Genomic DNA, 12519 nt, shown 5'->3' on the forward strand with positions numbered 1-12519 from the left:
GTTTGGTTTTGAGGAATTTTGGATTAATATGATTTGGAGGGTGATTGCTGATGTTTGGTATTCTATCATTATCAATGGTATTAGAAGAGATTTTTCACCTCTTCACAGGGTCTTAAGCAAGGAGACCCACTGTCACATTCTCTCTTTATTTTGGTAGCCGAGGTCTTGTCTAAATCTCTTAATGCTCTTCATGACAATGTTGATTTCATTACTTTCACCATGAGTCACAGAGGCCCTCTCATTAACCATCTAGCCTATACAGATGATATAGTCATCTTCACCAGCGGTGACAATAAGTCAGTAAAGCTCATAATGAAGTAGATAAGTAACTATGAAGCCTCCTCTAGATAAAAGGTAAACACTTACAAGAGCTTCTTCCTCAGATATCCTAAGACCGGTGCACACAGAATTTATAGAATGAAGGAGTGTACTGGCTTTCTGGAAAAAACTTTCCCCTTCAATTACCTTGATTTTCCCCTGTACATTGGAAGGAAGAAGTTAGAATTATTTGATGGCATGGTTACTAAAGTGATAAAAATATTGTTGGCAGGGAAAGATGTCGTCCTATAGAGGAAGAGTAGTATTGATTAAAAGTATATTGTTGTCGTTTTCCGTGTATACTTTGTCAGCTATGAGTCCACCTAAGGGTACTTTGAACCTATTGGAGAAGCATTTTGCTAATTTCTTTTGGGGCTCCAAAAGTGATAAAACTAAATATCACTGGAGTTCTTGAAAGAATTTATCTACTCCTAAGGATGAGGGAGGTATTGGTATTATAACCATAAAGGATATCAGTAATACTCTTGCTATAAAAAGATGGTGGAGGTTCAGAACTCAACCATCTTTGTGGGCTTCTTCCCTTGAAGCAAAATATTGTGCTAGAGCTCACCCAAACACTAAAGTTTGGGCCTCAGGTGATTCCCATGCGTGGAAGCATATTACTCTTGTTAGGAAGCAACTTGAGACAAATATTGTTTGGAAAATAAATGCAGGTACTTGCAACTTCTGGCACGATAATTGGACAAAGAAGGGTACTCTGGATACTATGTTTCTTGATTCAGAGGGCAGCAGAAAGGCTAAGGTGCAGGAATACATTACACAAGGTCAATGGAATCTAAAAAAACTTGGTATGATCCTAGATAATGAAACTGTGCAACATATAGCTAACATTAGGACTGAGGAGCAAAATGAACAAGACTATGCCATCTGGAGCCCTACAGAGGATGGAAAATACATAAATAAATCTTCATGGCAGATCACTAGAAGCAAAAGGGAGAGAAATGAAGCACTTCACAGGCTATGGCATAAGTGCGTTCCCTTCAAAATTTCCTTCCTGTCCTAGAGATTATGCCATAACAATTACCTTTTGATGAGATAATCGCCAAGTTTGGTAACCAATCAGTTTCTAGATATAATTGTTGTCAAAGACCAAAATGTGATTCCATTCATCATACATTCAGTGAAGATGATGCTGTTAGATACCTTTGGAATAGATTTGGTAGGCCTCTAGGCATCATACATCAGAATTGGCATGTTAGGATGATTCTCAAGAAGTGGTGGGAAGTCGGGTATAAAAATAATATTCATAAATTATTGTTAAAGATTGTACCAGTAATTATCTTCTGGAAAATCTGAAAAAGTTGGAGTTCTTGCAAGTTTGAAGACCAAAAAAGATTTGTCTATATTCACATGGAGTAGCAAATCACCTGGACCATTCAAGTTGTTGTTATTATAGCATATCCTAACTGCAAACAGAATTGGCCTTGGGTGAGACTTTGTGAAGAGGTGGAAATAATAAAACCTATTATGAGATATTGACAAGTAATATGGATGAAACCATCATGGGATATGATTAAAGCAAATACAAATGGGAGTTTTTTGGTTGACACTGGTAGGGCAGGTACATGAGGGGGAACAAGAGATTCACATAGAGATCTCATCATGGCCATCTCCATACCAATTCACTGTAGAAGCAACAATGAAGCAGAGGCAACAACAACCAAGTTTGGTGGAGGGCGGTTCAACAGGGATATACTAAATTCTGCTTAGAGCTTGACTCTTATAGTGACCAATATGTTAAAAGAAAGTAACACCAACAACATGAAGATGAAGCATACAATTAGTGCCATCACACAGATTCTAGACTAGGCAGAAGTTCAAATTACCCATTACTATAGAGAAGCCAACCAGGTAGCTGATCTTCTTGCCAAAAAAGTTGCAAATAGTGGCAATAGCTCATATTACTACACATTCCAGCAGTTACCTCGAGAAGCTAAGGGTCCTTTTTACTAGATAAATGGAAGTTGCCTAGCATAAGAAGTAGATTTGACAAAGCCAATTTCTTTATAAGTTAATGTATTTTCTTTACTCATGGAAGAGAAGTTGTATATGATTAGCTCTTTCATAAGTTTTTTTAAGGTTGTTGCAGCTACAGTCTTGTGTATATGGAAAGTGAGGTATATGCCCCCTTCTATTTTGTCATCTTTACCTTCTATATACATGGTATAGGTTTAGCCAAACTCCCAACACCTCAGGATCCTCTCCCTGGGTGATGGCCTTTAAATATAAAAATAATTGTGTTCACCCTCTTTTGATTCAACCCATTATTCTTTTAGTTGTATCATTTGATGATGTCAGGATGTGTTCCTCAAGCGCATATGTTGCTCGGGCTCTTTGATTATATTGTCGGGTGTCTCTCGAATCCTTAAAAAGTAGCACATTTTTGGAGAATTCAAGACAAGTGCGGCAACATTTTGAAGAGTCTGCACAATATACTGAAGCGCTAATTTCTTCAGAATATTATCCTATAAAGTATACAAATTAATCAGGTACTTTAACACTTAAGCTTTTTTCATCATTAAAAATATTTCTTAGGGCTAATATTAAATTCTTCTAAACTCATTTTTGGTTCAAAGGTCTAATTAGTTCCTAATTGGCTACTTGGTTTAATAAAAGTGGAATAGTTAGATGATTAGGACAAGTTATTCAGTAGGAAGTATACATTATCTCGCAAAATCTTAATTGTTCTTATCTCTTACTTTACCTCAGAATTATATATTTTTTTTGCATTTTTCTTTTTTCTTTTTTATATTTTATTTGCATTATCATGACTATATATGAGTGGATGCAGACTCTATTATTACGTACGAACGGGTACTAATACGTGTATGAAGGCAAAAAAAATCAAGCAATCCCTTTGCAGCAGAAATTTTGATGACAATTTGATAGAAACTAAGGATCCACCAAACTATATAGAGAACCAGGTTCTCTATTAGTTCCCATAAAACACACACACACACACACACAGCAGTTAGTAAATAAGACAATAGAGTTTTACGTTAAAAACTCCAGTTCACGGGATTAAAAACTACGGCCTACACTCATAGGATTTCAACTTCACTACCGAGCAAACTTCAGATTACAAACTATTGTAACCTAGGAATTAACCTATTAATCCATCACTAACTTGTAATAACTCTATTACAAGCCCCTTTATAATAACTCTACTACAAAGCTTACAACTCGACTAACTCTAGCCAAGACACAAACACAAAGTTTATGGTTTTACAAAAGGTTTCCTACACAATGCTTCTAACTAAGCTAAGTAGGAATTACAAGTAAATCACTTTAACAAAGGTACAACACAACTAAGGACATATAGTGACTCAATGCAAGAAACAGGTCCTTCGTTATGTTGTTCTTTGTTCTTGACGCCTTGAATGTTACTTACAAGTTGGCAACACACTTGAGAGGAAGCTTGGTGAATTCTAGAATGGGAAAATGTGATGTTTTGCCTTTGCTTCATGTTAATATTACATAAGTGACATCACTTGAACGATGTAGACATGTTTGGTACAAGGGCATTCCCCATAAAGTGACTGCTCCACTATTTGCATTGTTGCGTGTGTGCAGGGGAACAGTTACAACCACTTTACAGCTGTGGAGAGTTGACTGATACTATCAGCAAGGGAACTGATGTCGATCTGTTCCCTCTGTTGTTTCTTGGACTTTGAATGTTGGAACATGTCCCAGACTTGAGACTTGTTGATCTTGAGCACTATGAGGATATGGAGCAGGTTCCCCATCTCGTTCTTAACATTAAGTTTGTTAGATTATTAAAATATAACAGGACACATAACTTTTGAATTTTTCCCTTTTTGATGATGATAAACTTGTAATTGAAATCCCCCTTGAGAACCAGAGTACCATAAATAACAACCAAAAAAATTTCGTATTCCCCATGAACATGTTTCTCCCTCTGTTTCCCCTCAATTACTTTCCCCCCTTTTGGCATCATAAAAATATTAGTAACAAATAACAAGCAAAAATAAGTATAGCAAGCTTTAACTCATGCCACATGTGTGCAAACAAATATGACTAAAGACAGAGCAGAAGAGCAAAGGATGCATAGCAAAAGGATGGAATATTCATTAACTTTGGAAATAAATAGGGAGCAGTGCCATTTGTCACACAATCATCCACAAAATAAAACAACAACAAAAATACTAGCCACTAAATATATCCACACAAAGGAGACCAAAACAGAGGACATGCAACTTGAATTTGACACTAGGAAGGGAACAATTTTAAGGAGCACTGGAAGGGGGGTAGATATGAAAAGGCAAGAGTTATAAGGAGGATATTCATTCGAGCATTTGCGGACCCTTGCTCAGTGAGTAACCTCTCCTTCAGGTCCTCAACATGTTTCCTGAGATCAACATTCTCCTTGGTCAGACGGACAACCTCTGCGCCTTGTGTGCTGCTGGAACTAGGTACCTCCTGGGCCTGACTAAGCTGTCCTTCAAGAATAACATTTCGTGCCTTCAACTTCCTTATCTCTTCATTGGCAAAATTCTGAGCTTCAATCAGTTGAGAGATAGTAGAATTGCTGTCAACCCCTCCTTTCTTATCGATGCACTCACACTCTTCTAAGGTGGTCTTGGAGAAGATCTGCTTGCGAGTACCCACTGTAGCCTTTCCTAAAGGGACTTTGAAGAACTCAAATACTCAGCCCATGATTACCATCCTTGAAATCTGCCACTCCCTTTATGTGCTCAATCATGATACCCGACAGATTGATAGTGGAGTATGCATCCAATGCTTCCATGAGGAACATGTCTGCTTGTGACGTAATGGAATGCCTTTCTGCACGAGTGAGCAAAACCTTGTTCACCATCTCGAATAACAGCTGGTACACTTGAAGGAGGGCCTTCTTTTGTACCCGTCTCCCCTGTTGTACTGCATCATCCTTCAAAATCGCATTTCTGAAGTTTGAAGAATAAGTCCCCTCAATTGAGGATATTCCGTCAGTAGGCACTCCCAAGATGGTTCCCAACATAGCCTCATTCATCATAAAGTCAACACCATTCACCTTCATGCAGATATTGTCATCCTCAACTGTGAAAAAGTCGGCATAGAAAATGCGCATCTCTGCCTCAAACACCTTAGGACTCTTATTTATGAACAAATGTGTCTACTGTTGAAAGTCATATATATCAACCAGGTGGCGCATTCCTAGCATGTCAAGAATATCAGGGGCAAATATTCTGCCCCACAACACCTTCTGGTTTCTCAGATTTTCCCTTACTTCATTCTTGGCTACACCCACCTTGGCCTTCTTGGAGGAACCAGATTCCTTATTGGCACCAGACTTCCGTTTCACTAATTTTCTCACACTTTTCTCTTTCTCTGCAGATTTCTCAGACACAAATTTCTCAGACACTTTTTGACCGGACTACTCAGCCACTTTCTCTCCAGACTCTCCAACTTCAACATTGCTAACCTCCATCACTCTCACATATGACTTTTTCACAGACTTTGGAATAATAGGTTTCTTAGAGGACTTACAAATTAAGGGAATGGGTTCCTCCTCCACCTCGTCATCAATGTCAACAATAAGTGATGTAGGCACTACCTCTTCATGTACTAACTTTTCACCCTTCACCAACCTTCTCCTCTTCTTTTCTTTCTCACTTTTCTTCAGAGCTGACTCAAGAGCTTCCTTCTTTTGCAGCCTAGTAGTAGGTCTTTTATGGAGTTTCCCTTCTACTCCTAGCATTAATAAAGCTTGAAAGAGCCACATTGTCATAGTCTTATTCACTACCCTCATTCTCTTCCTCAGACAGAGATCTCATCTCATGAGCGACAATGGTCAATGGCTCAGCATAGAAATAAGGAGAGGGAACACGATCAGTACTGACCTGGGTTTCTTTTGAAGAACATGAGTTTCATCCCAAGTAGGAGAAGAGGGCTCATCTTGAGCGGAGGAATCAGGTCCCTCATGTGGTTTCCCGGTAGTACTTTCAGGTGCCAGATTTTTGACAGGAACCAGTTCCCTACCCTCTTCCTGTAGACTATCACCTTTCCTTTGAGACCCATTAGTTTCAGACACACCTTCATAACCACCAACCAAACATCCCTAAGCAGATATTGACAACATATTCTCTATGGCCTCTTGTTCTTTTAACCCCAAAGTAAACTTAGAAGGCATAAGAGGAATATTACCTGTAGGATATGCAACATTCAAATCGAGACATGGGATAGTCATTGCTAATTCATCACCAGTACGAACCACACCTTGTTGTGCCTCAGAACTTTCTTCCAAACGCAGACTGGAAACTTCCTGATTTTCTTCTCCCTCCATTGTTTCTCCCTCAATTATTTTTTCCGCCGAGGCAAAGGGAGAGGTCGTAGCCACAACCCTCTTGGGATTCGAAGTTTTGCAACTCCGATGAGAACCAGAACTTGATTGGGTTAGAGAAGAGGCAGTGGGTGGTTGGGAATCTTGCTTAGGGTTTGGACTCAGTGGCGTAGGGTACTTAGACTCTATCACTGGTGCTTCAAGAGATGAAGACACAATGGGGACTTTACTGGGGACATTTGAGGCTTCGAGATTCTTAGACATTATGGAGTGTAGTGAGAGTTTATGAAAGAAGGGAGTATTTTTTGGTTGTTGAGAGAAAAGGGAAATTTTGGCTTTTGATGTGAACAGTTGTGACAGTGACAGAGTTTAGGTTTATTTAAAGGGGGTGAGGGACCGGTTAGGAACAAGTATTGATTTTCTGGATAGACGGGTCGTTTTGTAACGGGTAGGACGCTTGGATTCTAAAAAGGGAAAAAATAGAAACTGACATTTTAATGATGTGGCACCTTTTTTAGACATTTAAAAAGTTGTGCATGGGAGTACAAAGGAACTACTAACCTGTATCAAAGGAACCAGGTCCCCTAACAGATTTTGTAAATGTGAGCCTCATCATTTTACCAAAGTGCAATACCATTAGCTCATTGTTTGCTCTGTAATCGTCATGCGTGTCTACTTATAACAGTATAGAAATGAGTTGGACCTTGCCAAAAACACTTTTTAGTTGTTTTACCTTTTTATTTCTTTCATAGCCAATCATCGAGGGATCAGGTTCTCAGCTTGATTTTATCAACCGAAGTGCCAAACGATTCTTTTTTAAAGTGCTCTCTGCTCAGTGCTTTGGTGAAGATGTCTGCAATTTGATCTTCTGTGTTGCAAAACTTCATGCAGATAAGCCTTTTTTTAATATTATCTCTGAGAAAATAATGTCGCATATCAATGTTCTTTGTTCTCTTATGCTGAACTGGGTTCTTTTCCATGTTGAGATCACTAGTATTATCACACAATAGTGACACACAAACAGAAAATACTCAAAAATCCTCTAACTGCTGCTTGATCCACAACAATTGAGCACAACAAGAGGCAGCTGCCACATACTCAGCTTCAGCAGTTGAAAGAGCTACTGAGTTTTATTTTCTTGTACCCCATGAAATCAGACACGAACCCAAAAAGTGTGCCATGCCAGAAGTGCTTTTTCTATCCACCAGATAACCAGCATAATCAGCGTCATCATACCCAATCAAGTCGAAATTGTCTCCTGAGGGGTAGTAGAGAAAAAGGTCATACGTTCCCTTTAGATATCTTTGGATTCTCTTGGCAGCCTTTAGATGAGATTCCTTTGGATTTGATTGAAACCTAGCACATAGTCCCACACTAAAACCAATATCTGGTATGCTTGCTGTGAGATACAAGAGTGACCCAATGATACCTCTGTACATGGTCTCGTTCACAGGGGAACCAGGTTCATCCATGTCCAGACGAGTGATAGTGACAATAGGAGTATCAATGATTTTTGAGCTTTCCATTTCAAATCTCTTCAGAAGCTCTTTGATGTATATCTGCTGACTTATCATTGTGCCCTTAGGAGGTTGCTTGACTTGCAGACCCAAGAAGAAATTCAATTCCCCCATCATGCTCATTTCAAACTCACTTCCCATGAGATTTACAAACTCCTCACATAGAGAATTATTTGTTGCACCAAAGATTATGTCGTCAACATAAACTTGCACAATGAGCAGGTTCCTCCCCCGTTTCTTTAGAAATAAGGTGTTGTCAATTTTTCCTCTTGTAAAGCCATTTTCTAGGAGAAATTTGGACAACCTTTCATACCATGCACGAGGAGCCTGCTTCAGCCCATATAAGGCCTTGTCGAGGTTAAAAACATGCTTAGGATGCTCATGACATTCAAAGCTAGGTGGTTGCTTGACGAAGACTTCTTCTTTTAGAAAGCCATTCAGAAATACACTTTTGACATCTATTTGGAACAATTTGAATTCCATATGAGATGTAAAGGCAATGAGGATTCTGATGGCCTCTATTCGAGCAACTGGAGCAAAAGTTTCATCATAGTCAATCCCTTCTTCTTGATTGTAGCCTTAAACTACCAGCCTTGCCTTGTTCCTTGTTATGTTCCCAAACTCATTAAGTTTGTTTCTAAATACCCACCTAGTTCCTATAATAGTTCTGTTAGCAGATTGAGGAACCAGGTGCCATACGTTGTTCCTCTCAAATTGATGGAATTCATCTTGTATAGCAGTAATCCAATCAGCATCTTTCAATGTTTTCTTGATATTTTTGGGCTCAACTTGAGATATAAAAGCTGAGAAGGTAAGTGAATTTCTTGACTTTGATCTAGTTTGAATCCCTGAGTCGAGAGGAGTAATCACATTTTGAAGAGGGTGTGAACTTTTGTGCTTCCAGTTAGACACCTGAATCTCACTGTGAGAGGGTCCAGGTACTTCTGAACGTGACCCATGATTGATGTGAGTCCCGCTTCTCAGCTCAACATCTGGGGTTCCTTGCACAACATCAATAACTCTATTCTCAGGCTTAGTTGTTGTGATCGAGGAACCAGGTTCCTCTACATCAGCTGGAGATACAACTACATCATCATCATTTGATTCCTTGACGTAGCTCATCATGTTAGCCTTTCCACTTGCCATATCAATGACTTCACCAGAAACTGTTGACTACTCTCCATCTTGATCAATCTTATCATGTGAATCTTTCCCACGTAGGTGGTGTGATTCATTAAAGATCGCATGTATGCTTTCCTCAACACATTGAGTTCTTTTGTTATAGACTTTGTATGCTTTGCTTTGTGATGAATAGCCCAGAAAGATTCCTTCATCACTTTTGGAATCAAATTTTCCAAGTGCTTCCTTACTATTGTTGAGGACAAAACATTTGCAGCCAATAATAACGAACTCGAAAAGTTTTAGGTGGCCAATAATAATCTTTTTTCAAAAAAAAAAATTACTTTAAGAGGGACTTGATCATGTACATGTTCACCAAATAGCATGCAGTGTTAACAGCTTCTGCCAAGAAGTTTTTAGCAATGCCACTATCAATCAGCATTGTCCTCGCCATGTCTTCAAGATTCCTATTTTTTCTCTCCACAACACCATTTTGTTGAGGTGTTCTTGGAGCTGAGAAATTATGACTTATACCATTTTCAGCACAGAATTCGTCGAATATTGCATTATCGAACTTTGTGCCATGATCATATATTATACACACAACATTGTGGCTTAGCTTCACTTGGATCTTCTTCACGAAGGCAACAAACACTGGAAAAGATTCATCCTTGGTTCTGAGGAACAAGGTCCAAGTGAATCTCGAATAGTGATCCACTATAACAAAAATATACTTCTTTCCTCCTTTACTCATCACCCTCATAGGTCCACATAGATCCACATGGAGGAGATCAAGTGGCCTTGAGGTGCTAACTTCTTTTTTGGGCTTGAAAGAAGACCTAACTTGCTTTCCTTTTACACATAAATCACACACCTTGTGATCTTTGAAACTTGACATCGGCAGGCCACGAACCAAGTCCTTCCTAACCAATTTGTTCAGCAACATAAAGCTTGCATGACCCAGTCTTTTGTGCTATAGTTCCATATCATCATCAACGGCATTCAGACAAGTAAGACCCCTATTTTATAGGGACTCAAAATCAGCAACATAAATATTCTTGTATCTTTTTGCCATCACGACCACTTCACCAGTCACAAGATTTGTGACTGTGCAGACTTTTGACACAAATTTCACTTTGTTTCCTTTGTCGCATATTTGAAAAACACTCAGTAGGCTATATTTCAAGTTATTCACATAGTACACATTTTCAATTGAGTGAGTGAGTGACTTCCCAATTTTTCTTACTCCCAGAATATATCCCTTTCGCCATTGCCAAAGGACACACTCCCTCATTATAGGGATTTGAGTGAAAGGAAATCATCGATGTTCCAGTCATGTACTTAGAACAACTACTATCCATGTACTATTTTTGACTGCTTCCTTTCACTGCTCTCTGTACAAGAGAATCAAGGCTTAGATTTAGGAACCCAAACAAGTTTGGGTCCCTTGTAGTGAGGAAAGGGGCGAATTACACTTCTTTTTGTCCAGGCAGGAAGTACACATTTTTTAACGGAGGGACCATGTTCCTTAGCAGTAGTTACCTTTTCAACAAACACCTTTTTTTTTTGTTAGGACTGAATTCTAGCCTTACAGTTTTCTTTAAAGTGACCAGTGTTGCCACAATGAGTTCAAAATCAGTTATCATGGATAGTAACATACTTGTTATGTGGATTCTAAGGAGTCTTTTCCCTTTGGAACCCGACTCCCTGCATGTTCCCACCATTGCTTGTATACATGGCAATAATTGTATCAGAGGACCAGGTCCACTTTAGAGATTTTTCGAGGTCATTTTTAACGTTGCCTAGATCTTCTTGAAGTTGTATGTTTCTTTCAAGTTCAGTACACAAACTAGATTTCACATATTGGAGTTCATTTTCGAGCTTATTGTATGCCTCACTTACAACTTCCTTTCCCTTTTAGATAGTCCCAGAACTGTTTTCCCTTTTTAATTTCTCTATTGTTTCTTTTAGGTCCATGACGACTACTAACAAGTCATCTCTCTCATTTTCTATGTTTTCAACCTTTTTAATCAGAACACTCTTTTCTTTCATTAGATCCTCGATGGTTTCTTTTAGGTCGGCCACTATAACTACCAAATCATTTGTCTCATTTTCTACCTCTCCTAGCTCTATAGTTAAAGCATTTTTATCGTTTATAAAATTGTGATAAGCATCAATTAAAATATTTCCCAAAGAAATAAGCTTTTTCTGAGAGGAAGACTTTAGATTTCTTTGAATGTCTAGAAAGTTTACCTAATCATCATCATTATCTTTATCATCGTCAGATTTTGCCATCAGGGCAAAGATAGAATCATAATCAGATGTTTCACTTTCGACTGCCATCATGGTGTCACCTTGTGCATTATCTTCTCCGGATTTGCTGGAAGAATCTCCCCATGCAGCAAGAGCTTGTTTCATAACATTGTCAGCAGCTTCTTTTCTTTTAAACCTTTTGTCAGGAACCGGGTTCCTCTTGGCTGTTTTATCTATCTTGTGCTTGTACTGGTCTTGCTTGAGGAGGGGACAATCCTTGATGAAATATCCTGGCTTCCCCCATTTATGACATAAGTCATATCCTGTTGGCTTGCTGGAGCTGCCCTTCTTTGGAATACCTCTATTTCTGCGGACCATCTTCTGAAATCTTTTTGTCAAGTAAGCCATATCAGCATCCTTACCACTTGATTCATTGTTGTCTGTATTGAGGAACATGTTCTTCTCCCTTTTGGATTCTCTTCTCTCATGATCCTTTTTCTTCTTCATTTGATAAGTTTTCAAATTACCAATGAGTTCATCAATGGTCAACTTTTGTAGATCCTTTGCCTCTGTGATAGCACTTACTTTGCTCTCCCAGGAACTAGGTAATACGCTGAGTATTTTCCTGACAAGTTTATTCTTTGGAATGATTTCTCCTAGAGAATGGAGCTCATTGATGATAGAGGTGAAACGAGTGTGCACGTCCTGAATGGACTCATTGTCCTTCATCCTGAAGAGTTCATACTCAGTGGTTAGCATATCAATCTTTGACTGCTTGACTTGAGTTGTCCCTTCGTGTGCTGTTTGGAGAGCTTCCCAAATCTCCTTGGCAGATTGACAAGCAGAAATCCTATTGTATTCATCTGGCCCAATGCCACAGACGAGGATTTTCTTTGCTCGAAAGCTTTTCTCTATAGCCTTGCGGTCAACATAGCTGTATTCCTTCCAAGTCTTGGGAACTGTCACTGTTGGTTCCCCAATGGTTTTCAT

The 12519-nt window shown here is 38.9% G+C and overlaps 1 protein-coding gene across 1 annotated transcript; it reads right to left on the reverse strand.

Moving 5' to 3' along the window:
* Window positions 1-11529: 11529 nt before the first annotated feature.
* Window positions 11530-12519, reverse strand: LOC138899703 (uncharacterized). The gene has a single exon (XM_070186387.1). The coding sequence runs from the start codon at window positions 12517-12519 to the stop codon at window positions 11530-11532; it is 990 nt and encodes a 329-aa protein (XP_070042488.1).

The sequence above is a fragment of the Nicotiana tomentosiformis genome, chromosome 10, assembly GCF_000390325.3.
Source record: "Nicotiana tomentosiformis chromosome 10, ASM39032v3, whole genome shotgun sequence".
Taxonomy (NCBI): Eukaryota; Viridiplantae; Streptophyta; class Magnoliopsida; order Solanales; family Solanaceae; genus Nicotiana; species Nicotiana tomentosiformis.